Source organism: Seriola lalandi, unplaced genomic scaffold, assembly GCF_002814215.2.
Source record: "Seriola lalandi dorsalis isolate HSWRI2012SDOR001 ecotype SW California unplaced genomic scaffold, Sedor1 jcf7180002054327, whole genome shotgun sequence".
NCBI classification, from domain to species: Eukaryota; Metazoa; Chordata; class Actinopteri; order Carangiformes; family Carangidae; genus Seriola; species Seriola lalandi.
In genome coordinates this window covers 254,106-275,401 of record NW_019524880.1, presented here as the reverse complement: position 1 = coordinate 275,401, position 21,296 = coordinate 254,106, and the positions used below count along the sequence as shown (strand labels likewise).

Sequence of the window (21,296 nt, the reverse complement as noted above, 5' to 3'; positions counted from 1 at the left end):
CTGTGAACAGTCTCCTGCTGCACCAGAGGAGTCTTTGGCGCTGCACAGCTGCTGAAGGGACTTCAAGCTACAGACGCACCGACTAGTTTGTCTGACACTGGACTTAATCTGAAGACACACACAATAAAAACCAACCAGACCTGAGTCTGTGTGTTTAATAGAAACTACCTGAAACCTGCTGTATACACACAACACACACACACTGCAGCTGATATGTAGTATATGAAACCAGTGTCTGTCTCTGACCATCACATAAAACAGTTAAACTGACATCAGGTAAATCAGATCAGGTCAGATTGTCATCATGAGGATTTAACATCTGGACAGCTGTTCCTCTCCATGAACTTTAATGTTATTTAACATCTCATACAGTTTGTAGAAGCGACGACTCTATGAGTCCCAGTTTTGTGGAACACAGAGGCGTTTTTTTAATTTTAATTTTAATTTTAGAAAAGTTGACAAAACAATGATGAATGATCTGTGTTTCCACTGAGTGATGTGAAGTGAATGAAGCTGTTTTCTCCTCTCATGTCATTCTGATTAAACGTGACAACAGATGTCCAGCACTCTGTCTGATATGACAGAGGACATGGCTTGAATGTGGAAAAAAAGTGTTTCTATTTCAATATGTGAAATACTGCTTTTTCTAATAGTCTGAAAATCCACCTAAATGCGAGCGTATAAATTTGTTTTGCAACACTGGAGTTTCTTTGAAATACACGTTTCAATCACTGGTTTTTAAGTTCCAGATTTCAAATTGCTCATGAAGCAGGTTAATGGAAAAACACACCTACTGTTTGGTTTGTCTGTTCTGGGCTCCTGTAGCAACATGGCAGGTTTGTGGAGGAGGACCTGCTCCACATGTAGATATATTCTAAACTAATGGAAACATATGATGATGGAGATCATCACTCTGGCCCTTTAAGATGAAGATCTGTGACTGACAGCAGCTCAGACTGAGGCTGAATGACTCTGTCTTACATGGACAGAGGCAGTGAAGACAAGATCAGCTGTTTACAAATGTCATTGAGGAGGGAGCTGTATCAACATAACTCATTTATTAACCTCTGGTTAAATTAAAAAAAATAAACAGTCAGGAACGGGAACAGGGAAAATACACAGCAATATCAAAGTGTTGAGGGAGGAGTTACAAAAATATACCAGCTGTTTACAATGAGAAGGTGTGAGACAACACTGCAGTCAGATCCTCCACCGTTCACACCTGCATCACTGGGCGAGCCTCTTTCGCCCTGAGGTCCACCCCGGAGGCAGCGAAGCCGGTTCCCCCCTGTGAGGAGAACAGGTGACAGGTGAGAGGCGTCAGCACCAAGTTCACATCAGCACAGACCTTCTGGAGAAAAGGCTTCAGGCCCCTTCATCTTATGCTAAAATCAGTTCAATTAATTTCGCCTCATTAGTCTATACTCAAATCCCCACAATGACAAAGTGAAAACAGATTTTTTTGCAAATGACAACAAGAAACAGGAAAACATGGCTCATAATCTGAGCAAAGAGAAGGGAAAGAGTTTTTAGAGACCAAAGTGATTTTTCTTTTTATTGTTTCACTCTTCAAGTAAAACGTCCTTGTAACTTTTGAATTCTTCCAAAAGACAAACATGCTCTGCTGGAGTAAACGGAGCTGAGCGGTTGGATGCGCATTGAAAAAAGTCTTAATTTTCCCAGAATTCATTGTACCACAGTCCATCTTCAGATGGTTCAGAACAGACGTATATCTGAAGTCTGACTGTTTGTTATATCTAGGACACAGTCAAAGTCTGTCTTTGGGGAATCGGCCCCTGACCTCAGCAACATGGCTGCCGGTGTGTCTACATGATCTGAGGCAGCGGAGAGAGAGCACCTGTAGAGTCCTGTCAGTCTCACCTGGAGACTGTTAAATCCAAACACAGGATGACGGTTGGAATGAACCTTGATTCTTATAGGAACTAGTTTCAGAGAGCAGCTCCTCTCCTAACACCTGCTACACCCTGACATGTCTAACTAGCTCTTATTATGAACTTTCACGGCTCTTCTTCACTAATTACACAGATGTAGTACTTAAAACTTACACCGAGGTCTCCTATTGCACTGAAGATTCAGTGATGTGGCTCTGGATAAAAGCATCAGACAGATAAGTCAATGTGAATAGTCCCCGGTTCCCCAGCTCTCCACACTCACCCTCTGCAGTGGAATGATGTCTCTGTCCGACAGTTTGTCTCCCGACACAGGATCCATCATGTCCTTCTTGATCAGCTTCTCCACACACTCCTGAGTCACCACAGTCCCCCTGAGCAGAGGACAGAGACAGTCACCAAGAGTCCTAACACAGACACTTCACATCAGACCGTAAGAGGTGAGACGTGTTTACACTCACGAGTGTCGCAGCACAGCACAGGGGACACTGTTGGCCAGGATGTCTCTGGTTACTGCGCACACATACCTGTCCTGAAGACAGAGGACAGGGTTATACCACCGTACTGACAGGTGACAGTGTCTCAGTCAGACCCGGGTCCCGGTTCACACTGACCACTACACGGTGCTGATGTTAACAGACCTGGCGGGTGAGCAGAGCCACTCGGTCCAGGCTCGGGTCCAGGGGGGTGAAGCGCACTGTGATGAGTTCATTCATCTTGATGGGTCGTCCTGACATGGGGCACAACACAGCCTTACTCTGACAGACACACAGAGGGAGGAGAGACGGGGAGGTGTTAAAGCAGTGATGTCACACAGTCAGAGGTTACGTCTACACTATTGTTTTAGTTTTAAAACAAATCTCTTCTGCTACATTTTCTCCCTTCTCCTGGCTCAAACATATATACATGAATGGCCACGTATGTATGTGTTTTCAGGTGTTTTAGTCTGGATGGAGATTGTTTTCATTTTAAAATGAAGGCAGTGAACTGGTCTCCAGGTCTGGACCCAGGGTCGACCCGCCCTCTGTCTTAAACAGAGTCAGCATGAATCAGACAGACACATAAAACAAACACACAGAGGACATCATGACATCAACACTTAAAGCAAACAGGTGAACCTGGCAACAACAACCACACCGTCATCAAACCAGGCAGGAAGTAAGACACAGGAACATTTTTTCAAAATAAAACAGCCTGTGCAGACTCCTGATCGTATGGTGCATCACATCACAAGTCATCAGTCACCTACTCAGCACAAAATCAAGGAAAAATTACCTTTATGTCATGGTGAGAATAATATAACACAGTCTTTACTGATATTGGATGGGATTAAACTAACAGACTCTAGCAGACTACTGTTTATCAAACAAGGCTAAGGAAGTTCATTTTAAATTTTGTATAATATATACCCTGCTAGCTTATCTTCATGCCACATTTTCAGACACTGATTCCTCTTGTACCTTTTCTAAACATCTAACTTTTTTTTTTTGAAGCTGCTAACTCTCTCCTAACTCCTTCAACCTTTAAAATGTTATTTGTTACTATGATAATCCAAATGATGATGCTGTTAAATATCTACTTAAATAAATTCTTTATCCACAAACTATTTTTGTTGTGGTTTCTCTGAGCACTGATGACATTCTTAGTCCCTTTTCTTACTTTCTTGTTTGTATAAATCAGATGACATCACCACCCTGCTGGCACTGACACGTCAGAGGACTCAGTTACAGTATTATGGATTTGTTTCCCCTTTTTCAACACTGACAGATTATCAAACTGAACAGGAGCAGCCACTCACTGGTTTCTTAAGCAGGGTGGGTTTGGCCTCCGGTGTCAGAGAGGGAATCCAGAAACTGGGCAGACCCTGGCTGGAGGTGGAGGCTGAAGTAGCAGAGGAGGAGGAGGAGGAGGAGGAAAAGGTAGAGGAGGAGGAGGTGGAAGAGGAGGAGGAGGAGGAAGATGGTTCTGCTGAGCTGTTGTCAGTCCTGACCTTCTCTCCTCCTTTGTTCTGACCTGAAGGAGGGAAACAGTTTCTACTGTTTACACACTGAAAATTACTTTCACAGATCACTGTTAAAAACAAAACCACTAGATGTGTGAGACGCTGCAGAGAGCTCAGTGTGTTTAAAGGACTGCTCTGCACACGGCTCTATAATGACATGATCTAACAGCACAGACGCACCTGATGTGAACGGGTTGATGGGTTTGGACACGATGCTGTTCTCCCTGGTCTTAAACCTCTCCACCCTCTCTCTCTCCTCTGACTTGGACTCCAGCTGACTGCTGCTCTTCTGTGCCTGTTTCTGCTTCTCATAGGCCTGAAGAGTCCGAGGAGGAGAGACAGACACACATTTCCTTCAGACATTAACATGTTTCAGCAACATGAACGACATCCACACAGGTGGGAGTCAGCTCCGGATAATAACAACAAACACTGACATCCACGTGGAGAAGTTATGAATATATTTTTCTGTGCTTCATCTTAAAATGTTGCAGTGTGGGCAGGGGAAATGGTCATAAGCTGTCCAGAGAGTCGGGGGCTGTGTGACTTCTGATGCCTCAAGCCTTCTCTAGTCCTGTTCAGACCTGTATTAACATCTGTCTCAGCTCTAAGTTCATCAATTCACACCTGGATTTAAAATGAGTCTCCAGTGACCACTTGTGATTGGATCTCACTTCCTGCTTTATATGCAAATAAACAGGCCTGTGTTGTAGTTTTTAGCCAATCGACAGGCCAACAGACGGGTTATTGTTAATGTGCTTGTGTGTGAGAGAGAGAGGGAGAGAGAGAAAGGAAGGGGGGGGGGTATATATGTATATAATTCTATTGCTATCCTTTTTCTGTATTTCATAATCAATTATTCTATAAATTGTATTAATAATTCTATTATATTTTATTACATTAATATTGCCATTCCTCTGAATGTGGTCTGAGTGACTGGATCTCAAATGTGTCCTCAATGCGTCTTTGGTGCGTTCACACCTGAACTTAGAGTTGAGCACTTGTGATCGGATCAGCTGAGAAAGATTTTAATACCAGGTCTGAGCCGGTCCTCTGTGATCGATCAGTTTAAATTTTAATGAGGCTGAAAACACAACACAACTGTTGCCATTCACTTGATGAACCTGATTTTGTCAAACAGTGTTTTGATGTGTGTTGGTGTCCAGACATCGTTTGGCACTATGGGCTGTCTGTGATCACACATGTTAAACGTAGATGTAGCCAGTGACAGAGCACAGCTGATTAAATACAGATGTTATCAGCAGCTGTCCATCTCTGTCCTCACCAGATGTAGCTGTGATGCAGATGTTGACTGTTTATATAGTTCAGGTGTTTCCCTGTGGACAGATCTCTCTACTAAATCTCCATGGAAACACCTGTGTGAACAGAGGTTGCAGTGTTTACCTTCATCTTTTTGGCGATTTCTGTCTTCTGATGCAGGATGTATTCAAGAATCGCCTGTTTCTCATAGAGGTATCCATCTGGACTGAGGACAGCAGCAGAAACAACACACACTGTGTGTTATATACATGGTCACATGATAAAGTTATACAGTATGTTCCTTTGTGTGTGTAAGAAAGAGGAACATACGTGACCACAGGATTCTGACAGGGCTGCAGGGACAGGCAGCAGCAGTCAAAGTCTTTGATGGCGTCTTTTCCCAATCGAATGCTCTGAGTCCCGTAACCAGATGCCGCTGAGCCGGAAGAGACACACACAACATGGTCACATGGTGCCCCAATTACACTCACATGGTAAATGGACTGCACTTATTTAGAACGTCTCTAGTCTTAGAGATCACTCAAAGGGCTGTACAATACTTGACACATTCATACATCACACTAATGGAACAGTCATCAACAATTTAGGGTTCAGGTCAAGAAGATCAGGCATCTTTCTTTCCTTCTTTCTTTCTTGTTTGAAGCAACTATGATAGATATTGTAATAATTCTGTATCATGGCCAAATGAAAACTATGCCTCAGTGTGAAGGTGTCACTCAGTGATAAATCGTCAGCTGATTTCACTGCTCTGCCTGATCTGACCAGCTCTGCACACTTGAACTGACTAATGTAAGTTGACAATGAAGAAAACAGTTGCTGTTAGTGCTCAGGTAGTTCAGGTAGTTCAAAAAAGGCATAAAGAGCATGTGTGTAGATTCCTGTCCCTGAAGGATTTGATTGATCACTGACAGATGAAGCAGCATGTCGACCAGAGATGACTGGAATGTGTTTACAGGTATCAACAGTGTGTGGATCATCTTACACACAGGTGAGAGGTGAAACATGTGACCACTGACACACAGGTGCGGCAGCTGTTTGACCACAAAACTTCTCTGTTTACTGTCCACAACACCGGCTACATGTCGCTGCTGCTCGGGTGGCTGTGAGACCGTCCCGGCCCTCACCAGGGACTGAGCCGGGGCTCACCTGTCCGGCTCGCCAGGGTTCTCACCTGTGTCTTTCTTCTTCTCGTGGTACGTGTAGACAGCTCCTGCCGTGCAGTTCTTTCCGTGCCGGGTCATCGTCTCGTTAAAGCAGCTGATCTAAAGGACCATAGGGAAACATGGCGGTGTTATTGTTGCTGTGAGCAGTGATGCTAACGTGCTAATATTAGCTGCTGAACGTAAACACACTGGTGTAATGTATTCAGCGGGGACAGACACGAGCTGAGACTGGGTCTGTCAGCAGAGCTGTTTACACGGTGTAACGTTACCTGAAGGAGAAAGGTGTTTAATCCGCCAAAGTTTGCTCTTCGTCTTCGCCTTCTCCTTCTCCTGTATCCGCTTCCGCCTCCCCTTTCTTCTTCGTGTGGTTTCGTGGCGGGTTGCAGCCATTGGTTCTAAAGTACATACCGCCACCTACTGTAGCGTATGAGGTATGATATTGTCCCTGTTCTTCTGTACACCAATAGGCGAATAAATCAATCTTAAATTATAGTTTTAATTATAACAAAATCTTCATTTGGTTCTATGGTTTAATTATATCTCCTTTACAGAATCCACAGCAGCTTCCTGTCTATCCTGTACCCCACTTCCTGTTGTACACAGGTGTACCCAGTAGGTTCCTTCTCTTCCTGCCATACCTGTCTTTAGTTACCCATACAGAAATGTAATATATGACATATATGTCCCTATATTAAGACTGATGTTGCCATATATGTAACTATAAGGGATATTATTATCACATAAAAACATCCTCTGGATATACAAATATATAAGTTTATAACAGATATGAAATACTCAGTAAAACTTCTATATGTACATGTTAACATGTTAACAATATGTCCTATTATATTAATTTATACATACATACAAACGTATGTGTCAATATATGAAAATTGTTCCAGTTTCTATAATTTTATTTATAGTTTTTACATTTATGTTTGTATTTTAATGTACGTATATTTCATATATGGAAATTTACGGTAATTGTCAGAGAAAGAAAAGCTCTATTTTGTACGGTAAATGAAATACATGGCGGAATTATAGCTCTACTACAGGGAAGGCGGATGAGATGTCTGGTTGATGTTAAAGAAAATGAATGGGAAAAGGGTATTTGTTACAGTAATTAAAATGTCTTGATTCCGGTTACTCCTGTTCCTGTATAACGTCTGTACATTTATTCTTCCATCATCACTGGAAAATGATCACTTCCGATACATAAACTGTCTTAATACTCCACTCACAAATCCTTCTGGACCTGACCCAGACCTTATCCTTATCCTGTGCTAACATACTGAGATTTGAGTTGATTTATCAGAGGAAGTGTGAAGCTCACTGTCATCAATGCTCTGAATGATCTTATAAACACAGCCAGTGTTGAATGTCAGTGGACTGAGAACTGGACTAGAAGGAGAGAACCAGTCTTTGAGAAGACCTTCAAACCCTGCTCTGTTTATTCAGTGTGTTCAGGTGTTTAAAGAGGATTATTCCACACTCAGTGATACTTTGACTGGTGAGTAAATAACCATACTGATTATTTAAAAACCTCAAACTGTTGATTCTCCAGTTACATTTCTTTAAGGTATAATTTATGTATCACTGCATCACACACAGTGTGTTCTGTAGGAGACTCCAGCACTGTGCTAGGATCTGGTCCTCATCCTGCACCAGTATTTAAGACCGGTTCACTTCACCATTCTTCGCCACATTGTGGTATTGCACTATGTCCTTCTCTGGTTTTTGGATCTCAGAGCTTTGGACTTTTTTGATGTGTGATTTTTCCTGTGGCCCAGGTTCAGTATCCTGCTTCCACCTGGTTTGCCACATCCAGCTCTGTTTTTTGTCTGCCACTCCAGTCCTGATTTCACCTATTCGCTGGAATCCGGTCACCTGTGGCTCCCCGCCTGGCTCCCTTTCCACTACTGCACTGTCCATGGAGGAGTCAATTTCCCCCCTCTCTGCCTGCAGGCAACCCAATCCCTTTCCACTGGAAATTTGCCCTCGGACATTACCCCCTATCCGTCATCCTGCCCAAACCCCTGAGCCTCCTTTCTCCCATCTTCATCCCCAGCTCAGCTTCCCCTTACGATAAAGAACTTATTTCCCCTTCAGTCCCTGGCTTGTGTTCTGCTTTGGGGGTCCTGAATCACAGAACCCTTACACACTGAGAGTGAAATATTTAGACTTTAAAAAGCGTGTTTTTATTGGCTGGAAGGTTTTAATTTTTACTACATCAGTTCAAAATATTCCAGCTGTCTTGTTGCAGTTTGTGTAAATCGAAGTGTTTGCCGTGAATCTGTGAGGGGACATCAATAACTGATCAATACTGTTTGTAGTGAACCCTGTCCTGAACCAACAGTGATGTGTAGCAGCGACTCTGTTTCCCCTTGCATGACTTGATTATTTCTGTGTGTGAACAGCAGCATTTCCTGTCTATGTGACTGTGGATTTCCTGTTAGCAGATCCCTACACCCACTGCAAATAAAGCTCCAACTCACAGATGCAACCACTGAAATGAGCTGACACATGTCTGCTGCTGTAAAAAGCTTCATTCAGTTGTTTCTACACTTTTATAAACTTTATTTACTGTAAGTAAAGACCAGGGGCCAGTTGCAAAAAACACCTCAAGTTTTGACACTCAAGGTTTTATTTCTCCTTAGCTGGAGGGGGTCACTTAAGGGCATTGCACAGAATCTCTTAAAAGGTTTCCTTAGGTAAGGGAAAAGGTTGAGGTGACACCTCGAAAGATCACGTGGCATAAAACCGCAGAGCAACCTTTAAGCTGCAGAAAGTAGAAGGATCCATCATAAACTGACTGCTGCTCACACTTGTGATGTAAAATCAATTCTTCATCTTTAACAGTGTCTCCTTTAGTCTTTTTATTTACTTTTTGTCACTAAGGTCCTTTGTAAAGTCAAGGGATTCAAGTGAACTATAACACTAAGATAAGGGAAAGAAACCTTAAATACTACAGTGGACATTTTAGGGAAACTTTAACAACAAGATTTGAAGGTGTTTTGTGCAACTATTTGTATTTTGAGGAAACCTTAACTCAGACTTTAAGGAAAATCTTAACTTAAGGTGTTTGTGCAACTGACCCCAGAACAGGTCAAACTTTGTTCTGCAGCGACGGCCTTGTTTGTCAGTGTCCTGGTGGAAATGGAGGCAGAAGCTTTACTTCTGCAGCGGGACGAAGGAGTTTCATCAACAAAATGAATGGGAACAAACAAACGGAGAGAAAATGAACTGTGATAAGAAAAATGAAGGAAGAGCCACAGATAAACTCCCCGCTGACCCCACACTTATCATCTCAGGTCCAGACCATATAGGGTCATATGTAGTCAGGTTGTTGGGTCGCCATGGCGACGCCGTTCATAAAGTCTGGATTTAATGATGTGGTGAGACTGGTGAAGGATGCTGTGGCAGATAATAAGTGGGACTGGACCTCTTTCATAAACAACTATCCCCCACAGACACCCCGCCCAGCAGTTATCAGCTATCTGCCCCTTTGAACAGGAGCCCATCACTATCACTCCATCAGCCCCCTGCCCTCCACCCCTCCACCCCTCCACCCCTCCATCATCTCCATCCTGACGCCTGCTGCACATGTCTGTCCTCCACACTAATCACACTTAATGATATCGATCTTCTTTCTTTCTTTCTTTCTTTCTTTCTTTCTTTCTTTCTTTCTTTCTTTCTCTTTCTTTTCTTTCTTCCTTCTTCTTAATGCTGGCATTACATGTTAACCTGGCATTGAATCTCAGTCACCTGACATCACAACCTACATCCAACCAAATAACCTCTAACAGTGCTGATGGCTGCAGGGATCATTCTGTGATTCTTCCTGAGATAAATAAAGCTTGAGAAAACACTCGGCATTGTTCGCAGTGACAAATTGTCTCTGGTTGTGACGTATCACAATCCTGCAGGTTCGTCCACGTTTTAAAGTCAGAGTAAAGGTGAGCACAGAGACAAACTTTGCTCCATCAGCTGATGAGAGTGAAATGGCCTGCACATCACAGTGTACAGTGAAACCAACCCTAATCTCACAGGGAAGGAGCCGCAGCCACAGGGGGCCTTTAACCAGGTGTTCCAGCAGCAGGACATGTGTGGGTGACAGCATCAGGATAAACCACAATCTTTGTGTTCATGGTGATGAAGGAACGTGTCACCCAGAGCAACGGTGTGGCTCACTAGGCTCACTGTTTTAATGGGTTTTGGACAGTTCATAACTGGATCTGTTGTCAGTCAGAAACCTCTGAGACATCATACTTATTCTGTAAGATCAGGAGTGTGTCAGGCAGAAGTTACAAAACCGTCCAGAGAATTCCAGTGGTCAGAAAACGGGTCCGAGCAGGTGTGGAGCAGAAAGGTTCTCACGTGTGATTCCAGTGTCAGAGACAGAGGATGAAGTCCACAGTCCAAAACCACCGTCCTTGTCCCGTGCAAAAAATGTGTTCCACGGTCAAGCCTAAACCAACACGAGGCCTCGTCAGTCTGAGTAGGTCCGATGAAGCTGGTGTCTTCAGTTTTTTGCTCACTTTACCTTCAGACAACACAAAGAGCTCATTTCCTTTTGGAACTTTGGAAGATCCCCCTTGATCTAACTCACTGCTGAAGCCTCATAATCTTCAGCAGAACCGGTACTGTCGATTTGTACTGGAACCATTAAAGGATTGTGTCTCTCTATGTGGAGAACAATCACATCCACACTAACTTTCTCTATGTTAATGTTGTTGTGAGACCGACGTTGCTGCAGAGCTGTTTGTGTGTCTGATGCAGGATGTGTTCACCTGTCAGATGACCAGCTACCTGAGTAGCTGTAGTTCTGGAGACAGTTCTCATGACTCAGAAGTGAGTGTGTCCATCAGTGGCATGAGCAGACAGAGGGTCTGACGATAATCATATAGTGTGACAATATATCAATCAAGTCAGGTTTATGTGAGAAATCAATGGACACTTGGTCTTGACCTCTTCCTGACCTCAGCACTACTTGGAGCCATCAAACATCTGCATCTCTTTACCCACTCCCTGTCTCATTAACCCCCTCCCCCTCCCCCCCCGCTCATGGTCTCTGGTGTTTGTTGTTCGTTTCCTGTCACAGAGGAAGTGCCTCACCCTGCCGCCCGGGTCCCTATTGGCCCCAGCTCTGATGAACAGTGATTGTTTAGGGGTGAGACCGAGTGACGGTGGAGGCGGGAGGGGGGGAGGGCAGGGGCAGTACAGGAGGATAGATAGAGGGATCAGGATTATGGGTAGGCAGACAGTGGCGCAGGATGGGGCAAAGGGGGCAGAAGGCAGGAGCTCTGCCTGTAGATAAAGGAGAGGTAGAGGAGAGCAGACTCTGCAGGAGGAGGAAGTGACTGAGCTGCAGGAGGTGAGCATGCTACACAACAACACTGACTTTACACTGCAGGAAACCCTCTGTCAGAACTGACTGTGTTTCATGTCTCTGCTTCATCTAGTGTTTGATGTGAGTTGTTCACACGAGAATCAAAGACGTTCTGCAGTATTTAAAGCGTTCTAACTAAAGAAGACTTCTTCAGGACTCAGAGACCCAGCAACAGGTTTTTTTTTACATCCTCCTTTCATGCCCTCTTGGTCTGGTCACTCCCAATCCTTGTACCAGTGTCTTGACACAACAGTGACGCTGGACAGGTTTGGGGGGGGCTGTGCTAAGGCTCGATTATCATCCGCTCACTGACTCTTTTATTTTGTGTGTGTGTGTCTATTCTCATCCTCACCTCAGCTGTGTTTTCTTCTAAATAAAACACCATCAGTGCTGCATGAGAACATTTTTATTTCCTGTTACGCACTTTGAATTTCTGCTTGGCTGCGTGAGCTCAAACCAATGAGAGACACATACAGAACGGTTACCTTTATTGTCTGTGTATAAACATCTTCTTTGCTCTTGACTGTGAGAACTTTTATAGTTTAATTGTTCTTTTTTTTTTTTATATATTTTATTTAGAATAAACTCAAAGAACAGATCAGATGTACCTGGTTTCACAGTGTCAGTCAAACTGCACTGAGCTGTGTGGAAGTTAAAACTAACTTTGCATGGTTCATGTTATGTTTTAATGTAAGTCAGTGGTTCCAAACGTGTCGGCTGGGGTGAAGGTATTTCAAGTGGGCCGACAAATCATTTCCTCACCGGTAGAATTTTGGTGAAATGATGCCATTGTTAAAAAAAAAAAAAAGTACAAATACTGTTTTTAAATGTTTTAAATTGAGATGATCTTTAAAAACATTAAACATGTTTAAAAACTCCTTTCATTTCTTTTTTTTCTCGTATTGAGATCTAGCACTGATAGGAACGTTAATCTTGTTCGAAAGTGAGCGTCTCCTGCTTCACTTCAGTCCTGAATGTTCGATCGTCATCATTAAAATAACAAGTTGCTCTGAGAAGACGTGTGGTCTCTGTATTGTTACGGGGTCGTGTGAGGGTCCTCCAGCATTTTGGGGATTTTCTTATGCTCCTGTAATATTATACACATGAACATGTTCACTTGGTTTTACCCTGAGCTTTTTACATTCACTGTAGTGATGCTGTCATGGTGTGATCTGATCTGCAGATTGTCATGGTGATAATAAAGATGAAGTCTCTCATTATTCTGGAGCCATTTTTCTACAGCAGCAGGACTGTGATCCGTGAAGAAACCTCTCTGTAAAACATCATGTAGAACTTCATGGTTCTGTTTTATAAACCTCAGTTAAACTGTGTGTGAATGAACATTCATGAGTTTGCACATGAACAGCTGATCTGACATCATATTATACACATCATAGTATATTATTATACACTTTAGCATTACAGATGTAACATAGACTACTCTGAAATGTGAATGTATGAATATGTTAGTATGTGACCCTATGTTCATCTGATTTAGTGGATTATTCTTCCATAAATCAAATACATATTTTGATCATATTAATTGATCTTAATCAGCCTCACTCCTCACCGCTGGATCAGGATCAACCTGGTTTCTGAAATCAAAGCGTTGCTGACTTTCACAGATTGAAGAAAATCATCCCAGATCATTTCAGAGACAGATGAGACATGAACAAATCCAGGACTGAGAGACTCAGGAGAAACTGAGTTCTGTAGTCCAGGGTCAGTGAGAGGTGTCAGTGATCAGTGTCAGGTACAGCAGCCAGCGTCCTACTGAGTCTGACCTGGTTCAGCCGAATTGGGGGGGGGGCGCACAGCTGACATGTCTAGAAGGACCTCTAGTGGACCCTGCTGCAAACTACACCAGACTGTACACATCCCCCTGCAGCACATTCTCTGTAGAGAGACGGTGTGTGTGACGCTGATCATGGTCTACCACCACCGGTGTGTCTGTGTGTGTGTGTGTGTGTGTGTGTGTATTGTGGCTACAGTAAGACCTACAAATGTTTATGTAACACAGTGCAGTAATACGTATTTTACAGTAATGCAGAAGCAGCCATTACACAGGTGCCCACCTGTTTCTGATGGATGACACTGTAAAGACTCACGTTGGGTTGGACTCTCAGTCCAGTTTGTCTCATAGTTTCAGTTCATCATTCACATTTCATCGTTGTGTCTGAACATTTTTTACTCTGTATTTACTGCACTTCTCTTTTTCTTAAGTCAGTCAGGTTTTTATCAAAACATCAAAACATTTGGAGTGGAAGCCTTGAAGCACCGGTGAGAGGGTTTTATTCACCGGTAACAATGTTGAAGTGACCGACTAACTTTGCTTGACACATGTGAACAAGGTCTTTGATGATGATAGACTGTTTTAGAGGCTTTTGCACGGGTGAGTTAGTGTTATGAGAAATGCATGGACTATTCTGAGAACTGCATGAAGAGTTGTGAGAATGATGTTTCTGATGTGTTGTGTGAATTACAGCAAAGTGACTGAGAAAAACTGTATTTAGAATATTATGGTCATTCGTATATATTGCTGCTGTGAGGTCTGAAAGGACAAGAACTGAGACCTTATTATTAGTCAGAGCAGTTTCAGTTCTGTGGTTTGTTCTGAGACTGAAACTACTCCAGGGTGTTTTCTTTAAGAAAGGAATCTATCTGCACTGTAACTATCTTTTCAAGTATCTCTCTAAAGAATGGAAGGTTGGATATCAGCCTATAGGTGCTGTTTTATAACAGCTGTTTTGCAGACATCTGGAAAGATGTCAGTTTGAAGAGATGTATTTATAATGCTCAGTGCATGACTGTTGGTACTGGGTCAACACATGAGGTAGAGGAGTTACACTGATGTGACAGTCCTGCAAACCTCAGTTAAAGTAATACAGGTGAATGTTCCCATGGTAACATCTACACAGGGTTAACTGAGATTAACATCAGCAGTGACACTGGATCTAACAGAAGAATAACAAAGGGAGTTCTCCACACTGGTCATGTATTTGCACTTCATAGACCTGTCCTGTCACTGTCACTGATACATTTTGACACAACTATCTATTGATCAAAGGAAACGTGCAGTAATTCAGGTGATGCAACAGCACATGAAATCAGAACTTAAATGACACAGATAAAACGGGTGAAGATAAAAGGAATGAAACTGTAAAAAGATGCATTCGTTTGAAAAAAAAAAATGTTTCTTTTACACTGTAACTCTTTTCTATAACTGTGAAGAATAAAGTTGACGTGTTTCCAGTGAAACCTGATCATCAGTTTCCGGTTCGACTCAAATCTGTGCCAGTGTGACGGAGGCGCATAGCCCCTCCCACTGCTGAGACCGCGCTACACACACACACAAACACACACACACACACACAAACACACACACAGACAGCACAGTTGCACACACGGCGAGAAGACGTGAAACTCTCGGCTGGACGAGCCGGACACAGACAGAGGTAGGAGGTGTGTGGTGGTCTGTCCTCAGTCCCGGTCTGGAGGACTTGCTGTGGTGTTGTTGTGATCTGGATGTGGACTCAAGAGGACTCGATCCCTCTTGTCCGGATGAGTCCGAGTCTCCCTTTCATTTCCACCGTTAGATAAACTGAGCTTTGTGTCACTGTAGCTCAGGTGTGTGTTTGTGTTTGTGTGTGTGTGTGCGCGCGCGTGTGTGTCTGTCTGTGTGTGTTTTCTCCAGCTGATAGTGTGTTGTGAGAAAAGAGCAAAAAGTCGTGTTCGCGCTTCCTGGTAACTGGAGGTTCACTGTAGCTTCCCTCCCGTCCCGTCCGGCTGCTCTCCTCTCTCCTCCCTGCCCCGACAGCAGCTCCGATGACTAATGCTGGGGGGTGGGGGTGTTTAAGTTTGAGTGAGGGGCAGCGGGTTGTGTGTGTGTGTGTGTGTGTGTGTGAGGGGGGGGGGGCAAGAGCTCCTCACGCTCCATCAGAGACACCAGACTGAAACGAGACTACATAGTCATCTGAAACTAGCTGAGAGTTCATCCCGCCTGATCACTGATCAGTCAGGATGATTGCTGTCTACAGCACTGTTGTGTTGTTAGGACTGAATCCAGATGTGACAGGCCAGTTTCCAGTGTTTTATTAAAGTGTGAAGTCCATGGCTCCACAGCTGGATTACTGTTACTGGGCAATTTGTTGCCCAGCATGCTGTTTACTTCTGGCCCAGTATAGGCCTGGTTCCATGGCCCAAATCTGGCCCATATACAGCACGGAGTCAGTCAACTGTGGGGTATAACAGCCAGAATCTGTCCAGATGTGTCATTATAACCCTCACACAGCTGCACATGTTTCTACAAAGTATCTGCAGATTTGTTGTGATGATATTTGGTACAAAACAAAGTGTCTAACTAATGATACAGGTGGCGGTTCCATCCCCGGCTCCTCCGGTCTGCATATCGAAATGTCCTTCGAATCCCAAATTGATCCCAATGTACCATTGGTGTATGAGTGCGTGTGTGATAGAATGTGTGAATGTGTGTGTGTGACTCATAATGTAAAGTGCATGGATTGGTCATTAATACTAGAAAATCTCTATATAAATGCAGTACATGTATATTGTGGAATCATATTTGAGACACTGGCGTGACTCAGAATGAATGAAAAAACCATAAGAAATGATTGAAAACAGATGCAGGTCTAACCTGTGATTACTTTCTACCTAAATCTCCTGTGTCCTTCCTGTTGGTGAGATCGCTGTGGATCTAAACACTAAACTGTGCCTCACATGATGATCCTCAGTGTAGAAACTATTTTATTCCTGTGCTGTTCTGTCAACAGAGGTCAGACACTTATGGAACAGCTGTTTTTAAAATCATTTCTCAAAAACATATTTTGGTCTTGGTCTGATTCAGACTCTGTGTTACTGTGATTGGAATCCTGTTGGTGATCTTATACTGTATGTGTGAGGTCGACAAAGAGCCGGAATGTGAACTGACTGGATTGTCCAGCTGTGTGTGTGTGTGTGTGAGTGTGTGGGTGTATGTGTGTTTTACTTTCACTTAGTCTGTTCTAGTACTTCAATACGATCATTTCACTTCCTCATGTTTATCCTCTTGTAGACCAGTTAGGTATGAGGAGCAGTTCTTCCACTTTCTCCTCAGTCTAATTCAAATTCAAATTCAAAGAAGCTTTATTGACATGACCGTAGTCAGATACAGCATTGTCAAAGCCTGCACAAGGCAACAAAACACATGGATACAACAGTTCAACAATACTCTGCAAGAGGACAGAGGTGAAACACAGCCTGTCCTTCTGTTCAGCACAGTCTTCAGATCCAGCTCCGTCTCACCAACTCAGTCTGGCTGAGATGTGATCCCTTCTCACTGTGTAACGTCAGTATCAGGTCCTGATGCTCCGGGTCATCTCTGGCCTGTAACGCCCCTCTGTCAGGGCCTCTGTCCACAATACAGCAGCACATCTGGACCCGTATTCACAAAGCATCTGGCGATTTAGGAGAAAACTTTTAATTGAAAACTTTTAGGAGTTTTCTTTTTTTAAGCTATTTTTTGGGCATTGTAAGACTTTATTCAGATAGCTACAGAGAGTCAGGGAGAGAGAGGGGGGGGGTGACACGCAGCAAAGGGCCACAGGTCGGGTTGTAATGTGTTGCAAATCACGCACTAAGGAAGTGTAATAAGTGCTTATTAGAATATAATAGGATCTAACTGGTGTGTAACGATGAGAAATAAAGATGCATTGTGCTCTCAGCTTCCACAGCCTAATGTGTGTGACATATGGGAGTGGAAACTGTGTCTACTTACAACCTGCACAGGACTGTGGATAGCAGCCAGATGTGACCTGATGTGCTTTGACTTTAGTTTACAGTACAGTTTTCTTCTAATGAGGATCGGTAAGAAAGTGAGACGATGTCAAATAAAGGCGAGATAATATGTGCCGGATATAATATGGCACTACATTCCTCTGATTATAGCTGTCTAATGAAGCTATAGGTCCATGAAGGAAGAATTCAGTGTGAAGTAATACAGCATCATTTGTAGAATAGCTTCTAACTGTAGCATATTTTGGATCTAATATGACATTGTATTTTATTTCTCATTAGACAGTGATTTTTTAAAATTATGTTTAATAGCATATTAATTCATTAGAGTATAATTTGGTGTAATTATGTCTAAGTATTGTTTATTTTGGATCTGATATGTAATTATAGGCGGTTTTGTAATTTCAGCATAATTTAAGTGTAGCCTCTAAAAAGGGTATAACTATATCTGTTTACCGTCTAATGAAGAATATATTTTGTTTAATTTTATGCAAACTATGGCTCAGCACTTATAAGTATAACCATAACCATAACATAAATTGCGACCACAAAATGCTTTGTGAGTACGGGCCCAGGTTTCCAACCAGCCAAAGACGCCTCGTGTCACTGTTCATCGGTGTACACTCACTGTAGGAGTTTGACTTGTTGTGTTCCTGATCTTCACACTGTCTCAGTCTCTTTATACTTGATGTCTTATGAGGATGGTTTTCAGAATAAGAGACTGATTTGTTGTGTGACCTGTCCTCTGTCTCACCTGATGTCAGTGATGTCAGAGTCTGCAGGACGCTGTGCCTCCGTCTCCTCCGTCTCCTCCATCTCTCTGGTGGAGGTCAAGGCCGAGACTCATCTAGTCCTCCAGGCTTTCCTCCATCGGACCCTCTCGACCCCTGTGAAAGAGAGGCCTGGGAGAGTAGGAGGGGCTTACACAGACTTCAACAAGTACAGGTACTGTAACTCACACCTCCAGATTTCTTCTGTTGTTTTCTCTGTGTGACTCTGAGAGCAGCTTTTTATTTTATGAATCCTTCTCCGTCTCTTCTGCCATGTGTGTTTGTGTGAACCTCTAACCTGGAGTAAACCACACAAACATCATAGTATTCCTCCTATTGAACGGCTGGATGAGTGGTAGTGAATGGTTGGATGAACAGTAGATGGTGTGACATTTTGTGATGGGGTCCTCCAGGAGTGTTGGTCAGATCACACACCAGTCAATCAAATCCAACCCAGCACTCTGGTTGTTCAAGTTATTCACACAGGGCGGCAGGTACAGTGTGTATCAGTGTGTGTATCAGTGTGTGTATCTGTGTGTGTATCAGTGTGTACATCAGTGTGTGTGTTTGTGTGTCAGCGTGTTTGTCAGTGTGTCTGTCAGTGTGTCTGTCAGTGTGTGTTTCAGAATAACGAACAAAAAAACACACTTAATCATTAAACATTAATATACTATGTGTAGTTGTGAACAACAATTTCCACCACTACTACGGTGGCCCTTAGAGTTCAACTCTTCTTGTTCAATGCTTTGTGACTCTTGAAGATTAAACATTGAACAACAAGTGCATCCATCCATGTGTTTGTGTTTTGACTGTTTGCGTGTGTTTTTTTTAAGCTGCAGTGTGTTGAGCTCTCAGGGCCACTGTAGTATTACTGTTATAACAGTGCTGCGTTTAAAGAGGAAACTTACAGCATTCACAATACAACAGTGCCAGCTGGTGGCTGTATGGGCGAACAGCAGAGTGAACAGCAGGCTTGTTACTAACTTGTAACAGTCAGCGTACATCATACACACACAACGACACAAACCGGAGAGTAATGGGTCCAGTTATATGCTTACATATCGTCACCTTCCTAAAATAGCAGCAGGTTGTGTAACATGTTTTTTTTGCCTTAATGACAATGCATGACCGGCTGAAAACTGGTAAATACATGACAAACCTGTTACACTACAAGCGTCATGAGAACACCCATGACAACACTGATATATATCTGTGAGAAAGGCAAACTAACAAGACATCAAACAATGATGGGTGTTCAGATGGTAGGGAGCCTTCAGGAAGCCCCATCAAAGACCACTGGACCTCAAAGGATCTGGATCTGCCCGGTCTGCTGAAACATCTCCCAGGGGACAGAGGGCAGTCATACACAGAAACATTGTTGGTGTGATAGTCTGAATGTAAACAGCTGCTTTTGTCTGCACCTGAACCTGCTGTTCCCTGTACTTTGACTTCCTGTTTTAGCTGCATACCACAACCAAAAGCAAAGGACGGCGGAGACTCTCAGACTGAAGATGTCAGTTCGTCAGATGAGAAGAAGTCTGGATTCAAAGACTTCATTAAGCAGCTGCCTCGTCGCAACACCTCACGCTCCTCTGCCAAAGACCCTAAAGGCTCGCTGGACCGGGACAGCCCAGCAAAACCACCTCTCCTCAGAGACCAAGCAGAAGTAAGGGAGTGTTTTTTGTAGCCAGAAGTCACACTTTGCTTGTTGATTTAATAAAAGCTGCAGTTGTTGTTCCTCTAGTGGTGGAGTGTTGGAAATCATCACCCACCTGTTAGGTTGAAGTCCAGAACAAGATATCTGTCACCTGCTGACCACATCTCCATGGCTTCTTGATATACTAATGTTTCCAGAGATCTCTTCACAGTTACACTTCCGAGCATCAACCCTTTGCATTTCAGACAGTCGATGTGTTCCACTTTCAGGTCCACGTACTTTCAGGCAGTTTGTTTCTTTGGTTTTAATCCAAAAATGAAAAAATGTGAAAACAGTTTTTCTGTTTTGTAGTCACAATTAAAAAATGAAAAAGTAGAATATCAAATTGGAATAAACAGTCCAGTTCTGATGTTTGCAAATTCTTTGTTCCTTGTTAAATTGAAGCACGAAGAAAAGTAGTCAGGTGGCACAGAAGTAAAGGTAAATATTTCAAAATAAAGCCAGGAGTGTAGAATTGCCATTCTATAAAAATGTAACATTATAAAAGCAAAGATCTTTTTTTCTTTGCTTTAAGACATGACAAATATTTTATTAGATGTGTGTGTTATTTCCTTGTGTAGTATGAAGTAATAGCCTCATTAATTAATATGTGGAGATACACTGTGTGGTCCTTCCCAGATAATATTGTCTACAGTAACCAGCAGAGGTCTCCACTGTTACCTGATCATTGTTCAACCTTTCACTAAATCACCTCATATTTATATTTATATTTATATTCATATTCATATTCATATTCATATTCATATTCATATTCATCATATGCTACATGATTGAGCTAATGTTCACCGTTAGCTGCTGTTGGTTGTTGCTTGTAGCCGACGCTACAACCTTTATTCTAAAATCATCAGATCATCGGTCGAGACTACAGACGAGTTTCAACAGACACCAGAGAAATATAATAAACAAACTGTCTGTGTGTGATTGCATAATTTTACACTTTTATAGAGTGGCCATTCTACCCTCCTGGCTTTTATTTTGAAATATTTACCCTTACATCCATCCTTTCTTTATTCTTCAACTTGTCAAAATCCAAATTGGGCCATTTCTTCCCATTTGACGTTCTTGTTTTTCATTTTTTTTAAATCTGAGAACAGAAACATAAAAAAGGTTTTTTCATTTTTGGTTTAAAACAAAAAGCGACCATCCTCAATGTACACCATTCTCTTTCACCCCTAAAGGCTTGCATTTCAGAGTTTAACCAATTCATTCAGTTCGTTTGCAGAGGTGGAGTAAATAAGTGTGATGATGAACTTTTACAGACAATCAATAGAAAA

The 21,296-nt window shown here is 42.7% G+C and overlaps 2 protein-coding genes across 4 annotated transcripts in view; one reads left to right on the top strand and one right to left on the bottom strand.

The window, feature by feature from the left end:
- Positions 1–1,039: 1,039 nt before the first annotated feature.
- On the bottom strand, positions 1,040–6,758 carry nosip (nitric oxide synthase interacting protein). The gene is made up of 10 exons (XM_023407079.2): positions 6,626–6,758; positions 6,365–6,455; positions 5,503–5,608; positions 5,317–5,398; positions 4,093–4,228; positions 3,709–3,923; positions 2,552–2,668; positions 2,372–2,442; positions 2,176–2,284; positions 1,040–1,288 (listed from the first exon to the last, which is right to left on the bottom strand). Exons 2-10 carry the CDS (start codon positions 6,432–6,434, stop codon positions 1,217–1,219), a joined length of 978 nt encoding a protein of 325 aa, XP_023262847.1. The 5' UTR covers positions 6,435–6,455; positions 6,626–6,758; the 3' UTR covers positions 1,040–1,216.
- An 8,335-nt stretch (positions 6,759–15,093) lies between these two features.
- Positions 15,094–21,296, top strand: part of bcl2l12 (BCL2 like 12) — a 9,948-nt gene continuing 3,745 nt past the window's right edge. The window contains exons 1-3 of one of the 3 annotated variants that reach the window (XM_023407087.2): positions 15,094–15,200; positions 18,300–18,480; positions 19,767–19,971. In XM_023407087.2, coding sequence (XP_023262855.1) covers positions 18,302–18,480; positions 19,767–19,971 — 384 coding nt within the window. In that variant the 5' untranslated portion in view covers positions 15,094–15,200; positions 18,300–18,301. Of the gene's footprint in view, positions 15,201–17,817; positions 18,481–19,766; positions 19,972–21,296 lie in introns of those variants that run through there. The other 2 variants (XM_087174205.1, XM_087174204.1) reach the window with 2 other exon arrangements.